At 49.3% G+C, this 25,940-nt stretch overlaps 1 protein-coding gene across 2 annotated transcripts; it reads left to right on the top strand.

Moving 5' to 3' along the window:
• Position 1: 1 nt before the first annotated feature.
• tbc1d16 (TBC1 domain family, member 16) lies at positions 2-24,218 on the top strand. Of its 2 annotated transcripts, none has more exons than XM_056288661.1 (8): positions 2-121; positions 4,138-4,350; positions 13,024-13,186; positions 14,241-14,552; positions 22,220-22,414; positions 22,755-22,902; positions 23,231-23,395; positions 24,066-24,218. In XM_056288661.1, the coding sequence occupies exons 2-8, from the start codon at positions 4,170-4,172 to the stop codon at positions 24,216-24,218; spliced, it is 1,317 nt and encodes a 438-aa protein (XP_056144636.1). In that variant the 5' UTR covers positions 2-121; positions 4,138-4,169. The 2 variants fall into 2 exon arrangements, with proteins under 2 accessions (XP_056144636.1, XP_056144638.1); XM_056288663.1 differs by having other exon boundaries at positions 23,238-23,395; positions 24,066-24,117.
• Positions 24,219-25,940: the final 1,722 nt, after the last annotated feature.

The following is a 25,940-nucleotide window of genomic DNA, read 5'->3' as shown; positions in this document are numbered from 1 at the left end:
ACGCGAACAAGAACGGTTTGTCCGCGCTCTCCGCCGGGAACGCGTCCACCAACGCCGTCCGTACACACGCCGCTGACATTCGGGATGACGTGCGCTCGACGTGGGCTGTAGACTCCTGAAGGTGAGAGGAGGGCTCCGGCGGTCGCCCTCGTTTTTTTTTGTCCGTTGGCGTCTGTTTTGTTTTTCACCTTGCTCGAAACCTACTCCGTCCACAACCGACGAGACGCTAATTGAAACGCGCGCGCGCGGCCCCGGTGTGCCCCCCCCCCCCGCCCCGTCACGTTCCTGTCGCATTGCCGAACAAAGTTTCTCGGCTCGGCGCGGGAGGTGACCGGGACCCGGTCTGCCAGCCGGCTCCACTATAATATGAATGTCCCGAGAAGGCACGGACCCGAATCCCTGCCGGCGCTGACGGGAGAACTGAGAGACGGACCACAGCACGGACGGTGGTCCAGTTCACGAGAGAGAGAGTCCTGCGGTAGAACCTGCTCCACCTCTCGTGATCCGCCGTCGGGGGCTCGTGCTGCTGCCCGTCAGAGAGCTCGTGTCAGGATAGCGGGTGCAGCCCCCTTGACGGCACGCCTCTTTCTAAACAGGCCACGGCGCTGCTGGGCGGTAGGCCCGTAGCTCGGCCGGTGATGCTCAGCCGGGGCCATGCGGGGCCATGTGCATGCACGTCTTCACCCTAACCTGCGCGTTTCACCGAGGTAGCGCCCCTGAAGCCGGACGCCAGCTGCTTTCAGGTCTGCCTGGTACGGAAGCCTTTCCTGCCTACGGTGGCCCTCCGTGGCCCGTGACTGAGTGTCCCTGCCAGAGCCGCGACCCCTTAGCTCTGGTGCAGTGTAATAGTTGCTTTCCAGTACTTCCAAGTCAAGTCAACTTTACTTGTGTAGCCCAATATCGCAAATTCCACATTTGCCTCAAGGGATTTACAGCAACACAGCGTCCTGTCCTCAGACCAGGGGTGGGGGGGGCAGTCTTATCCAGAAAGGGCCGGTGTGGGTGAAGGTTTTTGTTCCAACCAAGCAGTTACTTACACACCTGATCCCACTAACCACCCGGCAGAGTCTGTGCTGAGGAACTTTGATTAGGAGACACGGGAACCTTTCTGGATAAGAGTGCCCACCCCCTGCCTTAGACCCTCGCATCGGATAAGGGACGACTCCCTAAAAAAGAACAAGTAGGGAGAAACCTCAGGGTGAGCAACAGAGGAGGGGTCTCTCTCCCGAGACGGACAACCTGCCATGGATGTTGTGTTTACACAATGTACACGATCCAGCATTGAAAGAGGATAACAGAATGGAATTATAAAATGTATGAAGAACATGATGCGCAGGATGCCAAGCGGCGTCCAGACGCCACCGGGACAGCCCAGGACCCGAGCCACGCGACCAGCGTAGCGACCAAGTAGATTATATCGGCACTCTTAATCTGAAAAAAAAAGAAGCTTGGCTATATTAAAATGTTAGGATCCATAACTTTCTCTTATGCTGACATGTAACTCCTGTGCAGGCTTCTGCTGGGGGGATCCCCGCTCTTCTTCCAACTTATTCAGCCTTCGGTGTGAAAGTTCACAAGAGGCTCCTTTTTCAGTGTTCTTTGCAGCCTTCTGAGGCTTGTTTCAGCGGCCCCGGCCTCTGTAGCCTGTGCATCGTAGGCTTTAAAGGGCACTCCCCTGCAGGTGCCTCCATTCAAATGTCGGTTTGACGACTCCGCTAAATCGGTTCAGAGGTCAGCTCGGCTCCCTCTGAGCTGAGTTCACGCCCCCCGAAGCCTGTCTGTAGGGTATGCGTACGTCCTAGCAAGATGACCATGGTTAAAGTAGCAGCAGGGCTGGAAGCAGGCCTACGTTGCAAAGGATGCAGTGTAAGGGAAACCGGGGCCTGCTAGGTTAACACTTACTGCTTGATGGAAGATGAAATCTAGCGAGGTTTGCTTTTTTTACGACTAGTTTTGAGGAAAAATACTGTAGCACATCCGACACATAGATATTAGTTAGTCTGAGTGAATGACTTCTCAAACAGCTGTCTTACTTCCCCTCTAAAGTCACCCTTGTCGTTGCTAGAGGGATAAATCCTTTCCAAATGGAGCCTTGAATGCTGAAAGCGACATATAACACACGTATGTCAAAATTATACAACCCTGTTTTTATTCTTCAGTACTGCAATACGTGTTGAAAAAAGGGAAAAATACTGCAATGTCGATTCCCCCCCCTTTTTTTTCCAGTATCGTTCAGTCGAAGTAGTCATTTAAAATTCCCTTTTCAAGCAGTCTGTTGCGTTTGAATACGGGGAAAAGGTGTGCAGGTAAACGGCTGGTTGGTCTGGCGGTTGAGTGTAGGGTGGCATCCTGGGCAGCGGTTCAGGGTCAGAGAGGAGAGGCTGTTTGTGAGGCGTTGACAGCGTGAGAAGCGGAGAGGGAACACTGTTGTCGTGTCAGCCTTAATATGGGGTTCAAACAAAGTGACCTGCTGGGCCCTGTAATCGCACACCCGCTCCTGAAATAACCACAAGCTAAGAACGTAGGGGGAAAATATACTTATCGGACCACACGTATCGGAGTCACATTACGGTCCAGTGATATGTTGGCGTTTTTTTGCACGTTTGTGATCAGTGCAGTGAAGGCCTGAATTATGTGACATGGAGGGTCGGGGACGATGTTCGCCGTTCGCCACGCTATACCGTGCATGGCAAATCCAGCCTGGTTTGCACATTCATGAGAGGATCATGTAGACGCCGTTTCGAGCAGTTGGCATGCAACGGTCACCAGTGAGAAGTGATACTCGGCGCTACGGCCTATTCTGCAGAAACGCCACTAATGGCGTATTGTTCTGGGTTGTTTTGCCTGCATATCAAAGCACAGTATTCGTCACAAATCACCAAAGTTTGTCGTATTAATCACGCTGCCCGTCATTCTCAGCGGCAACAAACGGTGACCCCTTTGACACGATGTAGTGACTGCTCCCGGGGAAGTCTTTGCCAAACAGGGACTTTACTCCGAAGATTATGCGGACCGAAATGGTGAGAAGACAGACTCTCTCCCCCGGTCATGCCAGGATTTCATGGCAGGGGACTTCCTGTCTGGGGCCTGGCAGCAGGAAGTGGGCTGCTCGCTTCATCGGGCAGAGGTAAACACGTCCTCCGAGGAAAGAGGAAAACCAGAGGGCGCGTTCCACAGATGGCGGGCCGATGACATGGCCGAGGTCGGCGTGTTTGACCAGAGAGACAAAGTTTACCCTCCCGGGGTCGTGTGAAGCGGCTCCAAAGGACGGTGATATGAGAGCCAGCCGTTTGACCAGTCCCGTTTGAGTGGGTGGGGCAGAAAGGGTGCGCGGCCAATGTTGAATTACGCGTAGTCGCTCGGGATCTTGACAAATTCCAAAAAAGAAATCGTCCTCTCGATGTTCTTCGAGCCGGAAAAGGACGCTCCTCCACAGAGGAGAGGTGCGTGGCAAGAAGAGACCCTGCCACTGCTTTAGGACTGCACTTTGTTGAGGTTTTATTTTTTTTTTTTTGTCCTTTGGGGACTTGTCACATCCAACAGGGTGTTTTTACTGTTAGTTTCTGAGTCAATATGTGCTTTAACTGACATCTGCCGACTACTGATAAGCGCTTTGGATTTCACGTGGCTTGAGGCGCTTTGTTTGCACGTCTTTTGTGTGTGTGTGTGTGTGTGTTGTTTACATAAGGTGGGAGACACACTGCTACGCCGCTACACTTGTGAAGCCGCTTGTGTGCACACGGGTGGGTTCACAGTCCCAATTACATGTGCATGAAAAAGATACGTGGCATGAGAAAATGCTGAACAAGGAGAAGGAAGGAGAGGTTCTCGGGCTGACCTCTCCATTAAGGACACTGCAGTATATCGTGGAGTAGGTGAGGCCTCGCTTTGCACCAATGCAGGCGAGTACAGCAAAACCCTGTCGCGTTGCCTTTCGGATATTTACATTGTTCTCTAACACGCTCTCTCTGTTCTTCTTCTTCTGTTCTCCGACTCCATTTCTGTCTATCTCCTGTCTCTTGTTTGTCTTCCCCCTCCCCCGCTCTCCCTCTCCATCGGTTGTTTCCCTTTGCCACCTCTACACTCCGTTTCTGTGCTCTTTGCACCTCCTCATGCCCCCACCACCACCACCACCAGAGGATGGGCCCAGCATCCCTTTGCCTGAGGAGATGTCTTTGGGTCGGCTCCTGCGACGCGCCTCCTCCAGGGCCTCTGACCTCCTGACCTTTAACCCCGGGGCGGGGGGTTCGTCGTCACGCTCGGGCCTGGACGGAGAAATCATCTTCTCCAAGAACAATGTGTGCGTGCATCCGTCTGAGCCCCTGCCCGGCCTGGCAGAACATCACCCAGGTAAAGTGAGACTTGGTCCTGGGCGAGGAAGTAAAAAGAACAAACATTTGACTTTTCCCAACTGGTCAGACTCCTTTTCTCCATGGAGCGAGTTTGCAAGTAGTCAAGCAAGATTTGTGACTTTGACAAACGTGTACTGTGAAAAAGGTCAAGAAGCTTGTCCACAGGGTGTCCAGGTAGCATAGCGGTCTATTCTGTTGCCTACCAACACGGGGATCGCCGGTTCGAATCCCCGTGTTACCTCCGGCTTGGTCGCGTGTCCCTACAGACGCAATTGGCCGTGTCTGCGGGTGGGAAGCCGGATGTGGGTATGTGTCCTGGTCTCTGCACCAGCCCCCCCCCCTTTGGTCGGCCGGGGCGCCTGTTCGGGGGAGGGGGAACAGCGTGATCCTCCCACGCGCTACGTCCCCCTGGCGAAACTCCTCGCCGTCAGGTGAAAAGAAGGCGGCTGGCGACTCCACATGAATGGGAGGAGGCGTGTGGTAGTCTGCAGCCCTCCCCGGATCGGCAGAGGGGGCGGCGCAACGGGACGGGCTCAAATAAACGTGAATTGACCCCTGTGCAGAGAATCAGAATCCTATTTATTGGCCATGTAGGTTTGCACATACATGGAATTTGACTCCGGTTTCGTGGCTCTCTCAGTGTACTTAACATGGAATAACAACACTACAACACAACAATCTTCACATATATACACAAGGATTCACTTATACAGGCGAAGTAAGAGGCGATAAAGTGCAGCGGTGCAGAGAATATATCAGAGATGCTGAAATAGATGTTAGCAGGTAACTTGCATACATGCCTGAGGTAGATGGAGATGACAGAGTGTACCAGTATACATACAATGTACAGCACAGAATACACAACATGGTTGGATTCATTTCACAGGTTCATCACCAGAAACAGAAGATCCTGTGTTCATTGAGTGGATGGCAAACAAAGCAGATTGCATAAATTTTAACTGCCCACAAATGGCAGTTTATTGTCTGACCACCCTTATGAGTGGGCCCCAAGGTAGGAAGTTGGAAAAGGTGTTGCTGGTTGACCTGGACCCGGTGAAGTGTTCATCTGAAGCCGGTGTGTGTTTTGTAATCACGCATGAATAAAGTGTACAGATGTTGTCAGGGAGCACAGTATTGAAGCTTTTCTTTGCTTTTCCCACATGAGACTGTTGGTGTTGACTAGTTTTTCCACCTCCGTCTCCCCACGATTTAGTCGTGTCTGGCCTGCTAAGACCTCTCCACTACCATTCCTTCTCTCTCTCCCCGCCCTCGATCAATCATGTCCTTTTCCTCACGACTCTCATTTATTTCCTGAGTTTGGAGTCGTTTCCACCATCTACTGCCCTTCTACGCCTTCCAGGCAGCCCATCGGTCTTTATTTTCCTCTATCTCGCTCTCCATCTCTCTATTAATTAACTTGTCATCCAGCTTTTGTGCATGCTGTCTTTTGTCTTGTGATCTCTGCTTTCCTTTCTTGTCATTTCTGCACATTTAATTGAACAAGACTCCATCCACATTTTGTCATAATTCTTTCCTTTTTAAGAAGTTTGTGTATCAGAGTGTTGAATCAGTTCGTCTGCACACAGCGTTTATTGAGAGAAACGTTTCATCCCTCATCTGAGTGACCTCTTCAGTCTCAGCTGACTGCAGGCGTCCCACCCTTATAAACAGCACCGTGGCCTCACGACCCAAACCAGCCACCAGTTTCACATGCAGATTGTCATGAGCGTTAGCTAGACTCACAATGGCCATGTGTACTATTCACAGAGGATTTGAGAATACTTGGCAATCACAGCATTGTAAGATGGTGGCAGATGGGCATCCGGGTGGCGCAGCGGGCTATTCTGTTGCATACCAACACGGGGATCGCCGGTTCGAATCCCCTCGTTACCTCCGGCTTGGTCAGCCGTCCCTACAAACGCAGTTGGTGGTGTCTGCGGGTGGGAAACCGGATGTGGGTATGTGTTCTGGTCGGTCAGGGCGCCTGTTCGGGGGATCGGGGGGAATAGCGTGATCCTCCCACGCGCTACGTCCCCCTGGCAAAACTCCTCACTCTCAGGTGAAAAGAAGAGGCTGGCGCCTCCACGTATATCTGAGGAGGCTTGTGGTAGTCTGCAGCCCTCCCCGGATCGGCAGATGGGGTGGAGCAGCAACCGGGACGGCTTGGAGGAGTGGGGTAATTGGCCAAGTACAATTGGGGAGAAAAGGGGGGAAAAGAAAAAGATGGTGACAGATGTATTCTTAGCCCCCCCTCGGTTCAGGGATGGTCGTTCCCTCTTCACATACATGGCCTCTTGGACTCCCCGTTCAAACCAGTGTTCCTCCCTATCAAGGATGGTCACATCCTCATCCTTGAAAGAGTGGCCACTGGCCTGTAGATGGTGTAGACTGTGGAGTCCTGGTCTGTAGATGGTGTAGACTGTGGAGTCCTGGTCTGTAGATGGTATAGACTGTGTAGATGGTGTAGAGTAGACTGTGGAGTCCTGGCCTGTAGATGGTGTAGACTGTGGAGTCCTGGTCTGTAGATGGCGTAGACTGTGGAGTCCTGGTCTGTAGATGGTGTAGACTGTGGAGTCCTGGTCTGTAGATGGTGTAGACTGTGGAGTCCTGGTCTGTAGATGGTGTAGACTGTGTAGATGGTGTAGAGTAGACTGTGGAGTCCTGGCCTGTAGATGGTGTAGACTGTGTAGATGGTGTAGAGTAGACTGTGGAGTCCTGGCCTGTAGATGGTGTAGACTGTGGAGTCCTGGTCTGTAGATGGTGTAGAGTAGACTGTGGAGTCCTGGTCTGTAGATGGTGTAGACTGTGTAGATGGTGTAGAGTAGACTGTGGAGTCCTGGCCTGACGTGTTAGCTCTCCTGTGTTGTGCCATCCTCTTGGCCAGTGTCTGTTTGGTTTCCCTGATGTACAAGTCACGGCGATCCTCCCGGCACTTAAAGTGTACACTATATTGCTCTGTTTGTGCCGGGGGACCCGACCCTTTGGGTGGACCAATTTCCGGCGCAGCGAGTTTTGGAGTTTGAAAGCAACTGAGACGCGGTGTTTGGAAAATACGCGTTTCAACTGTTCTTATTTGCCCGCCACATACAGACTCACCACCGGTTTACGCTTAGGCAGCTGTTGTCCTCCACCTCTCTTCGATTGGATGGTGCCCTGTTTGGTGTCTTTCTGGCTTCGACCAACGCCCAGTTAGGATAACCACACTTAACCAGGACCTGTTTAATGTGGGGTTTCTCCCCTTCCCCGGCCACTGTGTCGGTGGGGGCGTTGTCAGCTCGGTGGTACAGCGTCCTGATGACTCCTAGTTTGTGCTCCGGTGGATGATGAGAGTCGGACTTTAAGTACTGATCAGTGTGTGTTGGTTTACAGTAAACATCAACAGTCAAGTGTCCCGTATCACCAACTGCAGTTCCACAGTCTAAGAAGACTGACCTGTCATGTTTCCCATCCTGCCTGGTGAACTTGATGTGGTTGTCCACAGAGTTAAGGTGGTCGGTGAAATGTGCTACGTTGTCCACAGAGTTAAGGTGGTCGGTGAAATGTGCTACATCCGGAGATTTAATTTCAACCCAGGTGTCGTCCACTAATCTGAACCCAATGGCTAGGTGGTGTCGCTGGATAGGACATCATTGTGCTCCAGTGGATGACGGGTTAGCCTTCTTAGACTGAAGTTGCAATTGGTGATGGGGGACCTTCGGCTGTTGATGTTTACCATAAACCAACACACACCGATGAGTACCTGAGGTTCGACTCTCATCAACGTGTCAGGCCAGGACTCCACAGTCTACACCCATCTACAGTCTACACCCATCTACAGTCTACACCCATCTACAGTCTACACCATCTACAGTCTACACCCATCTACAGTCTACACCCATCTACAGTCTACACCAGCGTTTCTCAAACTGTATGCCGCGGCACCCTGGTATGCCGTCTGACAGCGTCAGGGGTACCGTGAAAAAATTTGCAAATTAACATTTTTCATATCAATTATCAAAAATTAAAATACTAATTTATTTTACAAAATGTTACTGAATAAATGAATGGATGAATAAATAAATAGCCTACATACTCATGAGAAACTGTCTCGCGTGCCCATTTCCCCTCCCACGTTACATACGGGTCAGTGCAGTGCGCGGTCACGTAAGGTCAGGGCATCGTTGTTATCATTTTACACGTCCTGACATTTTGATGCCGCTAAAACCCAAAACCAAGCCATGGATCGTTTCCTAAAAAGAAAAGTCCCACCAGAAGCTCCAACAGATGGGGATACTTCAACAGACACTGACAGTGAACCGGAGCCTTCTTCTAGCAACAACCGGCTTTTATCCTCCAGTTCGGAGTCGTCTGCACCCGTCGTACCACCGGGAGATGCTAATGTTAGTAAGGGCAAGGCTACTAGCAAGGGCAAGGCTAAAAAGACAAAGACAAAGATGTTGCGATACCACTACAGCTACATTGCACTTGGCTTCATTAGTACCAATGATGCATGCCCTCTCCCGCTCTGCCTCGTATGTGGAAAGACACTGGCAAACCAAACTATGGTTCCCAACAAACTCAAACGACATCTGAAGCAAAAACACCCACACCTTAAAAACAAGGGGAAGGAGTACTTTGTTCGCCTTAAAACCCAGCAATCGCGGCAAGAGAAAGTCATGTGTAAAGCTGCCAAAGTATCCGAGAAGGCTCTGGAGGGCAGCTACCTCGTAGCAGAAATAGTAGCGAAAGCCAAGAAGCCACACACAATCGCAGAGTCCGTCATAATACCTGCTTGCACGGCAATCGTTACCAAAATGCTTGGCCCACAAGCTGCCAAAGAAGTAGCCAAGGTCCCGCTGTCAGACTGCACAATAGCGAGGCGAATCACTAGCATTTCTGCCGATACTGAAGACGTCGTTTTGGATAAAATCAAGGCCAGTGGACATTTCTCCTTACAACTCGACGACTCAACTGATGTGAGCGGGCACGCTCAGCTTTTAGCAAATGTTCGCTTTGTTGATGGGGGCCGTATTAGAGAGAACTTTTTATTTTGCAAACTGCTCCCCAACAACACTACAGGAGAAGAAATCTTCCGTGTGACAACTGAGTATCTTGACAAGGGTGGTTTGAGCTGGAAGAACTGTATCAGTATTTGCACCGACGGCGCGGCTGCAATGACGGGCAGTGCCAAAGGTTTCATTACCAGGGCCAAAGCGCAAAACCCTGATATACGAACAACCCACTGCTTCCTTCACCGAGAGGCACTTGTTGCTAAGCTAAGACGCTACCAAAAGAACTTTCCGACGTACTGAACAAAGCAGTGGACATGGTTCATTACATCAAGGCGCGCCCGTTAAAGAGCCGCCTCTCTTCCATTCTGTGCGAGGAAATGGGAGCAGAGCATCAAAGCTTGTTGTTACACACGGCTGTCCGCTGGCTTTCACGGGGTAAAGTTTTGACCCGAGTGTACGAGTTAAGAGAAGAATTGAGGGCCTTCGTGATAGACGAGAAACCTGCATTTGCAGAGCTACTCGCAGACGAGCAGTGGTGCGCAAAACTCGCGTATATGGCTGACATATTTAAGCACATAAACGAGCTGAATATCAAAATGCAAGGTAGACAAGAAACCCTCCTCTCCTCATCTGACAAACTACGCGGCTTCAGGTCCAAGCCCACACTCTGGCGTTCCTTTGTAGACCAGGGCAGGCTGGATATGTTTCCCCTGTGCAATATGCATACAAACAACACCACATTGTCAGGCGTAATAGCCCAGCATCTGACCACTCTTGACGAGCGATTCAATCACTATTTTCCCTCTGAGTCATATGCTGAGTTTGACTGGGTCCGTGATCCTTGAAGTGCGCGTGCAATGGAAAGTGCAAAGGACTGCTCACTTCCAATACAGGAACAACTGATGGAGATCAGGGAAGATCGCACTTTGAAAAGGAGATTTTGTGATGTGGAACTGGACAGCTTTTGGATATCAGTGGGAAACGAGTACCCATTGGCTTCAAGATGCGCTGTTGCTATTCTACTATCCTTCTCCACAACCTATCTATGTGAACTGAGTTTTTCAAGCCTGACGTACATCAAGAACAGGTACAGGGAGCGACTAAGGACTGTGGACCAGGATCTACGTGTCTGCCTCTCATCCATCCCTACCAGGATAGGGCAGCTTTGTGCGTCTTCCCAGGCCCATGTCTCTCATTGATGGTGAGTCACGCCCCCTCTCGGCCTCTCTCTCCCCTATGCACTCCTGGCTCTCAGTTGTGGCATATTTGTGCGTGAGTGTGTGTTCATGTGCACATGTAGGCCTATCTCACTTTTTAAATGCGGGTTGTGTGTGGGTGTGTCTCTGTGTGTGTGTGTGTGTGTGTGTGTGTGTGTGTGTGTGTGTGTGTGTACAGAGGCTGGATGGAAGAGTACAGATGGGAGTGTTCCTGCCATTTCTTTGTGTGAAGTTCCTGTCACTTCATTATGCTGGGAAGGGGGATGTCAGTTTGAAGGACTTATTTTGACACTTTATTTTTTATTCTGGAGGAATGTTATCTCTTTACCCACCTTATTATCTGTCTGCCTATCTGTTCATTGATACACGCCGTCCCCTAAAAATAAAAAAGGATATTTGCACTAATAGAGGGATGCAGTGTCGTTTTTAGCTATATTTTTACACTGGGGTGCCTTGAGATTTTAGGCACTTAAAAAGGGTGCCTTGGCTGAAAAAAGTTTGAGAAACACTGGTCTACACCATCTACAGTCTACACCCATCTACAGGCCAGTGGCCACTCTTTCAGGGATGAGGATGTGCACATCCTTGATAGGGAGGAACGCTGGTTTGAACGGGGAGTCAAAGAGGCCATCTATGTGAAGAGGGAACAACCATCCCTGAAGCGGGCGGGGGGGGGGGGGCTAAGAGGTCATCTGTCACCATCTTACAATGATGTGATTCCAATCCTCTGAATAGCACACATGACCATTGTAACTAGTTAACGGTCGTGGTAATTTGCATATGAAACTGATCGCTGTTTTGGGTCGTTATGCCTCTGTATTGTCTATAAGGGTGGGGATACCTGCACAGTATTGTTTATGAGGGTGGGGATACCTGCACAGTATTGTCTATAAGGGTGGGGATACCTGCACAGTATTGTCTATAAGGGTGGGGATACCTGCACAGTATTGTTTATGAGGGTGGGGATACCTGCACAGTATTGTTTATGAGGGTGGGGATACCTGCACAGTATTGTCTATAAGGGTGGGGATACCTGCACAGTATTGTCTATAAGGGTGGGGATACCTGCACAGTATTGTCTATAAGGGTGGGGATACCTGCACAGTATTGTTTATGAGGGTGGGGATACCTGCACAGTATTGTCTATAAGGGTGGGGATACCTGCACAGTATTGTCTATAAGGGTGGGGATACCTGCACAGTATTGTCTATAAGGGTGGGGATACCTGCACAGTATTGTCTATGAGGGTGGGGATACCTGCACAGTATTGTCTATAAGGGTGGGGATACCTGCACAGTATTGTCTATGAGGGTGGGGATACCTGCACAGTATTGTCTATAAGGGTGGGGATACCTGCACAGTATTGTCTATAAGGGTGGGGATACCTGCACAGTATTGTTTATGAGGGTGCGGATACCTGCACAGTATTGTTTATGAGGGTGGGGATACCTGCACAGTATTGTCTATAAGGGTGGGGATACCTGCACAGTATTGTTTATGAGGGTGGGGATACCTGCACAGTATTGTTTATGAGGGTGGGGATACCTGCACAGTATTGTTTATAAGGGTGGGGATACCTGCACAGTATTGTTTATGAGGGTGGGGATACCTGCACAGTATTGTTTATGAGGGTGGGGATACCTGCACAGTATTGTCTATAAGGGTGGGGATACCTGCACAGTATTGTCTATGAGGGTGGGGATACCTGCACAGTATTGTTTATAAGGGTGGGGATACCTGCACAGTATTGTCTATAAGGGTGGGGATACCTGCACAGTATTGTTTATGAGGGTGGGGATACCTGCACAGTATTGTTTATGAGGGTGGGGATACCTGCACAGTATTGTTTATGAGGGTGGGGATACCTGCACAGTATTGTTTATGAGGGTGGGGATACCTGCAGTCAGTTGAGACTGAAGAGGTCACCTGGATGAGTGATGAGACGTTTCTCCTACTAAACGTTGTGTCCAGATGAACTGATGCAACTTCCTGTGATTTCCTTACCCGGAGTATTGGGCATGCATCAAGACAGATGTAGGCGTCTGTTCTCCACCTCTCAGACTGGTTCCCCTGACGTGTAAATGTACTGTCACCCTCATGAGAAACGTTTTTTAAGACCGTCTTGTCTTTCTCCACTGAAAGTTCTCTGTTGAGCTGTATGCTGTGCCCCCCCCTCCCCCCCCCAACTCATCCACGACTACCATTCCTCCGTGTGTTTTCTCAGTCCTACTTTGGTTGCAGTTGTGTGCACAGATATGCATGAGTTGTGTACTCGCCACTCACTTTTCAGGTTTCCCCCTGTTCAGCGACTCTGCACGAATAAGTATCCCCGAGGGTTCTCTTGGCGAGCTCGTGTCACTTCCTCGCCTGGTATCCCTTTCAACCCCTGGTGTGTGTGTGTGTGTGTGTGTGTGTGTGTGTGTGTGTGTGTGTGTGTGTGTGCGTGCGTGCTGCCCCCTACAGGTTACCTGTGCGTGCACATGGAGAAGGATGAGAGCCTGGGCACCACTTTAATCCTGACCTGGGTGCCCAACTCTCGCATCCAGAGGCAGGACGAGGAGGCGCTGCGGTACATCACCCCAGAGAGCTCCCCCGTACGCAGGAGCGCACGGCGCCGAGGCCGACGGTACGCGTGAAGCCACGGCGTTTCTCCGTGTCCTTAACGAGACGCTGAAGTCGCGATAATGGCTACGTTATGAAGGGGCGAGCTTACTCGCCGCACTGCTGGCCCTCGTACATGTTGCGTTGCGTTGTGTATATTTTTGGTAACGAACTGAAATCCCTCGTGGACTTTTCTTGAAAAGAGAATCCTGCCGCAGGTGTTACCACATGTAAAAGCACCGACCTTGGCTTCCAGAAAACCCGTCTTTCCTCCATTGGCTTAAGGTGGCTCAAGAATCTGTTTTTGGAAAATGGCGACTTATCAGGGTGATCTTTTACGTATGTAAACCAGGTTATTCTAACCTCGTATTGTCATATTACTACCACGTTATGATAACCGATGGTTATCTTGTCTAGGACACTCCCTCAGTTATCCAGTTTCTGCGATGTTGAAAGATGTGATAATGTAAGTTTTAAATGGGAGCAGGAAATGCTAAAGGACTTGCAGCGTTTGAATATTTAGCCTCTTATACACGATCCGATCGACCAAGCGGAAGTGCTGCAGAGTGCAAGAATACCTCGTTTTGGAAGCGGTCCGAGTGACAAGCGTTTCTTTGTTTACTTTTGGTACTTTTGCAGTAGCACTACGCGATAATCCAGCGTTGATTAATTCATTCCTCCTCTTTCAATGGAATTGTGTCCTGAGGAAATTTGGACATTTTCGTCACGCGAGTCACAATTTTGTCGTCTAAACTGGCGATAAAGAGAAGCTGTCGCTTGAAATATTTCACAAAATGAGCTCTGAAATATCTGAGCATGTTTTATTTGAAAATTAATTTTGGTTTGACGCTATATTTTACCAAACGGTTCAGCGCGATCAACCTCAGTTGTATCGCTAAATACGGTATCTTTGCACACGTTGGCAGATATTGTGATATATATCAACATAAATCCCCCTGTGATTATTGCAGTAGCATGCCCAGCGCCACTCTGCAGCCGTTTGAGGGGCTGTTTGCTCCGTCACGGTAGATTACCCCGTCCAATCGGCATCTTCTAACGCCAGCCCCTACCCCCTGCAGACCCCACTCCCGTCCCCCAGTGGCCCAGGAGGAGGAGGAAGATGAGGAGAGGAACATCACCAGCACGGCAGCCGCTTCCGAGAGCCAGAGCCCGGGCGTGGAGGCTGGCGTCGAGTCGAGTCCCCCCCAACACCCGCTGCCCCCAGCCGGGGAGGAGGGCGATGAGGGCTCCTGCGAGTTTTCCGACGATGTGAGCCGGGACAGCACCATGGGCTCGGACTCGGACACCTTCTCCTCCCCCTTCTGCCTGTCCCCCGTCAGTGAGGCGCTCTGCGAGAGCAGCAGCTCGGTCTTCCTGGACAACGAAAGCAGGTTCGTTTGTACCCCGGATGTGCGATCTGCGTGTCGCACAGTCATGTAGCATGTAGTAGCATTCCACGTAAGTTACACAGCAAACTATGTAAATCTCAAAAAGAGTCCAAAAAGTTTGGAAAGTGCAAACAACTCTGACCAGGAAGTTGCAAAGCACAAAACCCTCTTCTTTTTTCTTTTTGTTGTTGTTGTTTTGTTTTGTTTGCGTTCTCTCGTCCATCTCGCTCTACTACAGTTTTAACCGTTTGCAATTACCGGGAGGTCCTCTAGCAGCCCAGTAGTACCCCCAGCGAAGCCTTACTCTTCCTCTAATAACCGCCTCAATAACGTGAAGTAATTCATCGTTGAATTTCCCCCAAATATGTACGTTTAATACATTTCGTGCAGTTTTCTGCAAGAAGAGCAAACCCTCTGAAGTGGTCAGTTGGGAGGGTTTCTCTCTGGGGGGGAAACGACATTAGGAACTGACAAAGCTAGGGAGAGGGTTGTTTTAGGGGAGACCCGTACTTGTCTTGTTGTCATGCGGTCCGTAAAATGTGATCTTCAGCGAAACAGCATATGTGTTGCTGGGGATGCGGCGATGTCACTTTTTCATCGCCGGTACCGATTCGTGAGTACCGACCCGAGCCAGGATACCTTTGCTTAAAATTGCTGACGTAGACCGTTGGTTTGGGGCCAGTGGGTACAGTGATTAAGATGGAATCGGTTTTCCTTTTTCTACCATTAAAGAAATGCAGGCGTTCATGCCAAAACTGAAGTATGTCGAGCCGTTTTGCCCGCTGTCGAATTTTAGCTTTGGGTAAAATGTCCGATACAGATACTCCATTTAGCCTGGTGTCGTCCTGATCTCCGATACCAGTCATCGGTTTGTATATGCGTGTGTGTATGTGTATGTGTGTGTATGTGTGTGTGTGTGTGTGTGTGTGTGTGTGTGTGTGTGTGTGTGTGTGTGTGTGCGGCCTTTATTTGCTCATTTCGCGTGTTGGAATCGCTATTGTCACAAGTCCGCACGCCATTAGTCCCCACGGCCATTGAAAACCGATGCAGGGAAATCATAGCGGCTCTCCGCCCCTCTCTCACCTTGAGCGACGTGCCCCGCCATCCTCGTGCAGCACCGTGGCCCAGACAGCCATTAATCACACAAGTTAGCGCGGCGATCCGGAAGGTGCTTTGCAACTGCCCCAAGCTGCCACACGGTGGAGCCAAAGCGAATAGAATCGAGCCCAGAGGTGACGTTTACAGTAGGAGGCTGCAAGGTTACCAACGGCGCTCAGCCGGGATTTAAAGGTGCGCGAACGTGCAGATAAAATAACATTTACCGTGTATATATCGGAGGGCCTCGGCTCCACACTGACAAGGTAAGCCCGGACGCCTTTCACCGAATCTATCCCGACGCAGCAGATGGCTCGAGCCCTTATTCGAGTCCGTTTCCTGACGGGGCTTTGAACCCACAACCTCGGCGCTGCCAGAGATTTTCCCCTAATCAAGGGAGCCATCTGGAGAACGATCGTGTTGCTGTTCTGACCTCAAGGCCATTTGACTTTATAGTTCCCTCTGAGGTCGTTTCCACACACACAGCTATTTTGCTGAAACACTGCCCAGAAAGTGTGTGTTTGTGTGCGTGCCTGTATGTACGTGTGTGCGTGCCTCATTGTGTTTGTGAGAAATTGTGTGTGTGTGTGTGTGTGTGTGTTTAAGCTTTTAAAAACACTGGCAGATCCCGGCTCGCTGTAAGTGCACTAAGTGTGTGACTTGGCAGCCGCGTCTCCTGCACAGCTTCTCCTCCGTCCCTCCTCTACTGTCAGCCTTATACATCAGCGCGCTGGCACCGGGACGCTTTTCTTCTAGCTGCTCTTCTGCTTCGCTTCGAAAAACAACGGCAACAAAACGATCGCCTCCCCCGTCTCGGTCCTCGCCGTCCCTCCCGCCAGTCCGTCCCCGGTTTGCTGGGCTTTATTTCCGCACGTCTTTTCCCTCCGCTACCGTTCTGCCCTCGTCTCCGTGTCGTTTCTTTCCTGGTCCCCCGCCTCGAAGCCGTTCTCTCCATTTTATCTCTCCCTCCCTCTCTTTCTCACCTCTTTCCTTCCCTCTCTCTCTTCCCCCCTCCCCGTCCTCCCTAAAGTCTGTATGAAGCCCTTTGATTCCCAGTGCTCCCGGGGTTGTTGTGTTGGGCTGAATGTCAGCTCTCCGGATTAGAGGACTGAAGAGAGTGGAGCAGCAGCCAAAGCTCCTGGAACCCACTCAATTTCTCTTTTCTCTCTCTAGCTTTAATTGACACTGTTAAGGGGCCAGGAACTGGAAACATGTCACTTGGAATCACTCACAAAGAAAGAACTGGAGTATGAGAGAGAGAGCGAGAGGGAGAGAGAGAGAGAGAGCGAGAGAGAGAGGGAGATTTTAACTGTACAAAAGGCTCTTACGAGTGTATATGGGTTTATCATTCTGCTTTTGTTGGTATTGTTTTCCAGTTTCAAAGCTCTAAAGCTGCAATCCATGCATTCTGCAATGAATAAGTTATCCTGTCCATTTGAAGCGTGATGGCGATCCTGCTGGACAGGCGGTCGATACTGCAGTACAGAGATGCTCTAGCATAGCTCACCGAGGAGGCAGAGAGAACTGGGCCTGTGACACGGACTTTCTTGGACTACAAACGAGTTGCCGCTAGTGTGCCGTCAGCTCATAAACGGCCCCCCCACCCCCCACCCCACCCCGCTGCCTTGTTAAAATGGGATCCTCGGACCAAAGCTAACACAGGCGATTTTATGTGTTTCAAACTTCAACAGAATATAACGTATAATAGCTCAGCGGTAATATTGATCCGTCTGTCCGACAGAAGTACCACCGCAGCAGCATCGCATTTCAAAATGTATTCTTGCTGGAGTTGTTTACACGTACATGTTTGCTGCTGCACCGGTGGTCCTGCTAGCCGGTTAGAACATTTCAGCAGCGCTATATGGAGATTGGAGATCATCTCCAATCATGATATATATCTACTACTACTGCTTTCGGCTGCTCCCGTTAGGGGGCGCCACAGCGGATCATCCGTTTCCATCTCTTCCTGTCCTCTGCATCGTCCTCTGTCACACCAGCCACCTGCATGTCCTCCCTCACCGCATCCATAAACCTCCTCTTTGGCCTTCCTCTTCCCTGGCAGCTCCATATTCAGCATCTCCCAGCATCTCTCCTCCACACATGTCCAGACCACCTCAATCTTGTCTCTCTTGCTTTGTCCAACCTGAGCTGTCCCTCAGTTCCTAATCCTGTCCTTCTTCATCACTCCCAACGAAAATCTTAGCATCTTCAACTCTGCCAACTCCAGCTCCACCTCCTGTCTTTTCGTCAGTGCCACTGTCTCCAAACCATACATCATCGGCGGTCACTCGGTGGAGTATGACCGTCCTCCCTCTGGGACCTCAGATGGGTGTAGAGGCCGATGCTGGAGCCGCATAATGGGAGGACACCTGCGCGTGACAGCTTTTTACATGGAGTGGCTGATGCTCCTGCAGCCACCACACTGGCCTTGGCAGGGGGTGGCCAGAGTCCAATGGCATGAAGAACCAAGACGATTGGGGACCAACCTCTGTTGCAGCCTTCATCCACCTTCACTGCCGTTGTGACCTGGAGACATCTTCCACTGATTCCACCGTTGAGGTCTTTGTTGGATTGCGCCTCATGTGGAACCTATTCAGCCCCTATCCACCTTGGGTGACTCTACCAGGAGCCAAGCTCCGGATGGCAGCATAGCTCTTGGGATCATTGGTACAGGCAAGCTTCTCCACCACGGCAAAGTGGCGATGCAGGAGGAACCAAACCATAGAAACCATATAACATAGCTGGTCTCACTACCATCTTGTAAACCTTCCCTTTAACTCTTGCTGGTACCCTTCTGTCACAAATCACTCCTGACACTCTTCTCCACCCACTCCACCCTGCCTGCACTCTCTTCTTCACCTCTCTTCTGCACTCCCCGTTACTTTGAACAGTTGACCCCGAGTATTTAAACTCATCCGCCTTCGTCACCTCTGCTCCTTGCACCCTCACCGTTCTGCTGTCCTTCCTCTCATTCACACATATGTATTCCCTCTTGCCCACCATGGTGAAGATGCCAGTTAATATTACGTAACCTGACTTCATGGTCCAGATGGATGAAATAACAATTTAGTAAGGAAGAAAAGTCATGGATTTCAGCTTGAAGTACTGGAGCCTGTTGCGTAGCTATGTCCAATAAATGTTTTCTTAACCTTTTGTGGTAGAAGAGGCCTTAAAATGCACACACATCTTGAAGCGATGCAAGGTTAGATGGATTTCTGTCGCTGCATAGGAGAGAGGAACTGACTTTGTGGGCTCATTAAAGGTTCATTTGTGTTTTCACGTTTGACAAATTATATTTAGTTCATTGCACTCACTGGTTACAAGCCACAAAATGACCCCCAGGTCAACACGTTCACCAACTCTGTGTCACTATGTGGTGAGTCCAGTCCCTTCTGCTTCTCGCCCCAGGCAGTTGAATTTTATGTTTTGTCTTCTTTCACAAAAGGCATTTTCTGTCTTTTAACTTTCCTTTAATGGTCCACTGTCTGGCATTTGTCTGCAGAGTGCCTTCCATTCACCCTCCCTCTCCTTACCCCCTCACTCACTGCAGGGATGGTTAAGGGCCCTGGGGTTTCCAAGGGGTATGTGGGCCCCGGTCCAGGTTCTCAGGGTGACATGACGGCTTCATCCCCAGGGTGGAGCCTCGCGTTGGCGAGCCTGGAGGGACGTGCCATTTACACCATCCTTCCTCCATCAAGACAGCTTCTTGGCATGATGTGCCCTCTGCATATCTCACGACTTGATTACTGTGCACTCTTGTTTCAGTACGAGAGATGAAAAACCACTTGACCGACCGCTGACGGCGACAGAACTCGTAGCTCGCTCTCAACAGAAACTTGGATGCAGTACAGCGCACAACCCACACGCTTTATTGTAAATAGTTTTCTCAATTTTAAGTCGGTGTCGCTAAAGCGTTTAAAATCATTGAGCCATAACTGCCTCGTTCCCCCGGCAAGCTCATCATAGGACCAAGGGGAAGCAGCCTTTTTAGATGGGCTGGTAGGCCTAATTAAAAGAAAAAACCCACGACAACCACCAGGGTTACCGGGGAGGCGAATGACCGAGTTAGCTGAAAGAGCTCGTCCTCCGTATTTCAGCCCGCTCCACTCGCCCACCACGGCGTTCCTCGTTGAAGTCGTCCCGGTGCAGCCCAGTCTGGTTTGCGGTGTGATCCATGAGACAGAGCACAGTAAATCTAAATCACCAGGCAGGCGGAGGAAACGGCACAGCCTGGATTGATCAGCCTTGTTATTTCCCCATCTGCGAACAGGGAAATGATTAGCTCGACATGATGGATTCAGAGTGTAAAGGATCAGGTCTGCTCTCTTTGGTCCTCCAGCAGCGCCGGTATTCCAGCTGCCTCCCTCTCCGCGGACTGGCTGTTGAGTTGGAGAACGGCAAAGCTCGGGAGTAAGAAAAAAACACGTGTGAAAATGGCTTTTTTTATGTAGATATTTACGACTTCACACACTTGGATGGGATTGTGAGTGGAACACTTGAATGATCCCCCCCCCCCCCTCCTCCCTTTTAACAACTGAGCGATATTTTGATGCCGGCTCAATATTTTCTGGTCCAGTTGACTATGAACTAAATGTTTTTAAACACCAGTTTTATGTGGCTTGCTACCTCTCAAGTGTCAGTGGGTTTATCCCTTACCAGCGTCGCGCTCCGTTTCTCAGCGGTAGCATGTATAGAGACGTGTTGGAGAGTCCATTACGGTCATTAGCCACGGTCCATTCACTATTTAACCCTCAGCGTTTGTGTTCGTGTGTGTGTGTGTGTGTGTGTGTCGGGTGGGTGTGTCGGGTGGGTGGTAGAGTGGGTGGATTTGAGCGCTCATGCCTGCAAGTGGTTCTTGTGAGAGAAAAATATCGCATCTATTTGCTAGGATTTAGGATGTGTATTTGTGTTGGCCATGAACAGTTTTACGCGCGCGCGCGCGTGTGTGTGTGTGTGTGTGTGTGTGTGTGTGTGTGTGTGTGTGTGAGACATTTGGTCCAAATGGGGGCTAGAAAAACCTGAAACCACCTATCTTGTGGGGACATTTTATGGGTCTCCATGAAGGAAAGGGTCTATTTTAGGGTTAGGACTTGGGTTTGGGGTTAGGATTAGGTGAGGGTAAGGGTTAGGCATGTAGTTATGATGGTTAGGGTTAAGGGCTAGGGAATGAATGTAGTCAATGAGGGGTCCCCACAAGTATAGGGAGATGTGTGTGTGTGTGTGTGTGTGTTTGTGTGTGTGTGTTCGTTCCCGCATTGGAACCCTAGGCTCAGGTTTCAGTGCCGGGAACAACATGCTGGCTGTGGGGGAATGACAGGGGAAATTGGACAGCGGACAGTGTGATTTGTGTGTGCACAGAGTTCCTGAAGTCTGCAGTTTGTGTATATGTGTGTGTGTGTGTGTGTGTGTGTTTGTGTGTGTGTGTGTGTGTGTGTGTGTGTGTGTGTGTGTGTGTGTGTGTGTGTGTGTGTGTGTGTGTCCTCAGAAGCCTCCATGCATTCCTACCATTCTCAGTGTCTTGACGGAACCATATTGAGACACAAAACAACAGGGCAGGACCGAGCTGGGGATGAGCCTTTATGGCTACACATTTATCACCGGGCTAAAGCGCTGACCACCGTCCACATGACATGTATCATTAATGCCCACAGTTAAAATAGTGGTAGTATTTGTAAGTTAGCCATGATATGTCATTTTTAACTTTGTGAAAGTTATCTGGAAGTCAGACTGAGGCGCGAGAAAGAAGAGGTTCTACTCGGCGACGTCCACGTTTTCTGCCCGCGGGCGAGACGGGAGTGACACAAGGTCTCTCGCGTACTGGCTTTCACGGGACACCGCGGGTTAACTCGCATCCTTGTGCTTTTTTGAGGTCAAATCTGCATCATCCGACTCAGATTCCCAAATCCCACCCCCGTACATTGCATTTATTATCTCAAGTCTGATTTTCTGAAACTCGATCCAGTGCCGTGGAAAAATGACCAACCGCTTATCATGAGCAGAAGTGACCGGGCAGAATCCTTCCTGTGCTGACGCTGTTTAAAGAATCCGGTTTTTGTGATCGGAGAGTCTGTTCGAGGCGCTCGTTTTGAGTCTGAAGTAAATTAGAAATAAAATGTAAAAAAGAACATTGAAACCGGGGTTATTCAGGAAATCTAGTGTTAATCGTGTATTATAATAGACTATTATATAATATTGTTTGATTATTTTCTCACTTATACTCACGATTCCGGACACCTCTGCTCCAACAGTCCCAACATCTGCCCCCCGAAATCACCGAATAAACAATGGCGTAGGCTTACTTTTATTTTTAGGCCTCGTCCTACTGTTATTTAAAACGTAATGTAAGGCTAAGCTAAGCGACGCTGCTGTAACCTATAGTCTGTTTTCAAATTCCCCATGTGAAGCAGTCAGTAGGCGGTTACAGCTGGCCTCTGTCCTCCAGTCCACTGAATCCAGTAAAAGACAGACGTTGTCCGTTTCATTGAATTATATTTATCTGATAAGTGTACATGTGTCAGTTAGATGGCCATCCATGAAAGAAAAGAAAAAACAACACTTTTTCCTCCATATCCCAGGGAGCTGTGCGACGAGTCTATGATCCACTCTGCAAGCTCCGCCTCCAGCCTGGATAGCCACGCCCCCTCAGAGAACAACAGCCAATCGCAAGGCGTGCGGTGGGAGGAGCAGCAGAAAGTGCTGGCCCTGGAACAGCTGTGTGGGGTTTTCCGGGTAGATCTGGGTCACATGAGGTCACTGAGACTCTTCTTCAGGTGAGCCGCAAGTCGGGAGGTCACGGGAGGACAGGAGGAGCCACGTTTTCTTGACCCCGCCTCAAGATAATTCTATATATTATGAAAATATGATCATTAGTGGAATAACTGACATGAGAAACACATATATTTGAGTCTGAGTTGGAAATTGTATATTAACGGTGAATGTGTTTGACACATCGCTGACTTGTGTGTCCTTGTCGGCGCACACAAACTATCCACGGGCGTTGTTTCTCATCTCCTTTGACAAATACAAGCTTATTTTACATTTCTGTTTGAAAGGGGGGATTGGGAGTTGTTGGAAACGAGGTTTGTGTTCTCTTGTGTTGTGCTGGTGCAGTGACGAGGCGTGCACCAGTGGCCAGCTGGTGATAGCCAGCAGAGAGAGCCAGTATAAGATCCTCCACTTCCACCATGCTGGCCTGGACAAGCTGGCCGAGGTCTTCCAACAGTGGAAGTGCTGCAGGGAGACCCATCTCAAAGACCAGGTCAGGTGATAAACCCAAATCCACCTCAGCATCTAGTTTCACACAGTAACCTCGAAGCAGCTGTCCTCCTTTCAATTTGAGCCTCACCGGGTTTCGTGCACCTCATTCTGTGCCGTTTCAGTTTCCCCTGCCTTTCTCCTATCTTACTGCATATGTTTGCCCTGTGTTTTCTGACCCTCGCTCTTCCTCCCATGTTGTCATTCAGTCTCGCTCTTTTTCCCTTGTCCTCCTTTTCCTCTGCCTCTGACACCCCCCACCCCCACCCCCCCATCTCCATCTTTCTCCCTCTCCTCTTTCTTTTGGCTGTCTCTCTGTCGCTCTCCATCAGGTCACAGATGAGAAGTCTTGCATGCAGTTTTCCATCCGTAGGCCCACCCTGTCCTCGACGGAGACCCACCCAGAGGAAAAGCTTTACCGGCGGCTCGATGTCGCCGCCTGGCTCCGCCACCTGAACCACAGCGGACAGGTGGAGGAGGAGTACAAGCTCCGTAAGGTAGGGGGTGTGCGTGTTCGTGTTATTGGATCAAGTTGACCCCGCGGTAATCCAAAAAAATAAAAACAAATCAACCGGGCGGTGTTTAAGGGAGGATTGTTCACCGCTGTTTTGAGTCCAGTGAATAAGCCCACGCAACAGTTTCAGTTTCTACTTTGTGGCTAGTTTAGACACAACTCTTTTTCTTTATTTTCTTTTTCTTTCCCACTAACCATGCTTGAAACTCATCTTGAAACTCCCGGCAGTGGTTGCCTCCAGGCATTAATCAGCACCCCTGCTTTGCCACATGTTTTTGAATGTGAGCGAGTTGAGTTTTGGTGGCTGAGTGTCGGCTAAGTGTGAGTCATCTTGAGTTTTCTTGAGTTGACTCACTCGAGGGTTAACGTGGAAATGACTCACTGGCAGTTAGACTGCGGCCAAGACATTTCATCAGTAATGGATGCCAAGGCAGCACCTTTCCTCTGGACCTGAAAATCTGAGCTGGGCCTCGTGTGTGTGTGTGTGTGTGTGTGGGGGGGGTATAGTTTGGTAAAGCCATGAAATGTTGCATCTACTGTCATTAGGCAAATTCATGGCACATCCCATGTTTTCGGATTGTTCACCGTTTTTGCCACGGATGTGTCACCGTTTGCCATGTGAATGTTTGCACTCACCCCCTCTGCCCCGGCAGGCCATCTTCTTTGGCGGTATAGACCCATCCATCCGTGGCGAGGTGTGGCCCTTCCTGCTGCAGTACTATAGCTGTGACTCAACCTCCCAGGAGAGAGAGGCCTGGAGGCTGCAGAAACGTACCCACTACCACGACATCCAGCAAAGGAGGTAGGGCATGGAAGGAGAACGTGTGTGTGTGTGTGTGTGTGTGTGTGTGTGTGTGTGTGTTTCCTACATTTGCCTATACATATACTTATCTGTATGTAAATGTGTGTGTAGGTTCCAGTCATGTATTTATTATGTATACCCAGTGAGTCCATCGTGTGAAAACCAATAACTTATCCCTCGCTGAAATAACACAGGCAACATAATGCCATGGACGGATTAATTAAATGGGAAAAAAAAAGTTATAGGGACTTGGCTGTGTGTTAACATTGATGTGGTTGATAAAGTGTGCAGGCTACTAAATGCTCAGTCACTGACTAGTCACACCACGTGCGAGTCTTTTGTGGCTTCTCATTGCAGGCGCGGAGCAATCAATATGTACGATCAGGGAAGTGTTAAGGGGAGGGCCGGGTGTGAAATAAAATGTCTCTGGGGAGAAAACATGTCACCACTTATCAGATTATATTCTCATATCAGCAGGGATACAAACTGTCCACAAACAAACACACACAAACACACTCAATGGTAGGGGAAGTACTCAACAAATGAGTAAAATCAGCCAGTGAGTCAAGTAATTTCTTTATGAGACAGTACAAGCCTGTTTCATGCCATAAGCAATCATTAGCTGTCAATAATTAATTTTGTCAATAACTATTGACAGCTGATGATCGCTTATGGCATGGAACAGGCTTGTACTGTCTCATAAAGAATTTACTTGACTGACTGGATTTTTTATATATAATATATATATATATATATATAAAATCCAGTCAGTCAAGTAAATTCTTCATATATATATATATATATATATATATATATATATATATATATATATGTATATATATATATGTATGAAACACTTGACGAGAGCAGCCTAGTTGATCATTAGAGGTAAGGATATACGTATCTAATCTGCATTTCTCCTAGTCACCCATTCTCATCTCATCTCTCCTGCCTGTGATAATATGGCACCTGCACATGGAAGAAAATGGCTGATAGGGGCCAGTAAGCTTCCACTTTGCCACTTTCATTAGATCACTGCAGATGGACCCAAAGAAACAAAGGGTGAGAAAAGGGGAAGTAAGAGTGAAGGATGCTGAGACACTGAGGAATCGCCCTCTGAATTAAGGTCTTTTCACTGTAGACTAAGATGGCCTTGATGGCCCAGTGGCTTTCAGGTTATATGACAGTCCGTACTGTGCACTGAAACACCATTTCAGGAAAATTCAAAGTTGGTATAATTTTGTCAAAAGATTGCATCACGGGCGGTGTTACTTTCTGTCCTTCTTGAAAAAGGATGTTTGTATTTCACCTCCAGTGAAACTGCCATTAGTATGACATATTTGTCCTATAATTTTGGTTTTAGCTCAGTCAATAAAGTAAGCCCTTCTCAGTTCTGTGTTTTTATTTTCCTCGTTTCATTTGCGTCTTAGTGTTTGCCAATATTGTCAGCGTTTTCTCATCCTACCGCGTCTGAAATTTGAAAATCCGCCCTTTAACCCCATACCGACTGGTTAGTTGGAGTGTAAAAGCTACAATCCTTAAAAATGACATGCAAACAAATGTCCTCTTTTGATGCTTTCTACTGATGGAAAAGTTAAGACGATGGGCAAATCACAAATATCCAGTTCAGCAATGTGCTCTTAGTTGTGCGTTTGAATGGCAGCTGGTTGGTAGGACCTTGCCGGAAAACGTGACACAACACGTAGCATTGTGCGTCGTACGTCTT

The sequence above is a fragment of the Lampris incognitus genome, chromosome 10, assembly GCF_029633865.1.
Source record: "Lampris incognitus isolate fLamInc1 chromosome 10, fLamInc1.hap2, whole genome shotgun sequence".
In the NCBI taxonomy this organism is placed as follows: Eukaryota; Metazoa; Chordata; class Actinopteri; order Lampriformes; family Lampridae; genus Lampris; species Lampris incognitus.
The sequence above is the reverse complement of the archived record's forward strand: the minus strand, read 5'-3'. Positions and strand labels throughout refer to the sequence as shown.

Excerpts from the sequence above, each read along its gene's own strand:
- tbc1d16 (XM_056288661.1), top strand. The coding sequence starts at position 4,170 with ATGTCTTTGGGTCGGCTCCTGCGACGCGCCTCCTCCAGGGCCTCTGAC. Across the intron at positions 13,187-14,240 it reads GCACGGCGCCGAGGCCGACG|ACCCCACTCCCGTCCCCCAG; the intron begins GTACGCGTGAAG and ends TACCCCCTGCAG. Across the intron at positions 22,903-23,230 it reads AGACCCATCTCAAAGACCAG|GTCACAGATGAGAAGTCTTG; the intron begins GTCAGGTGATAA and ends GCTCTCCATCAG.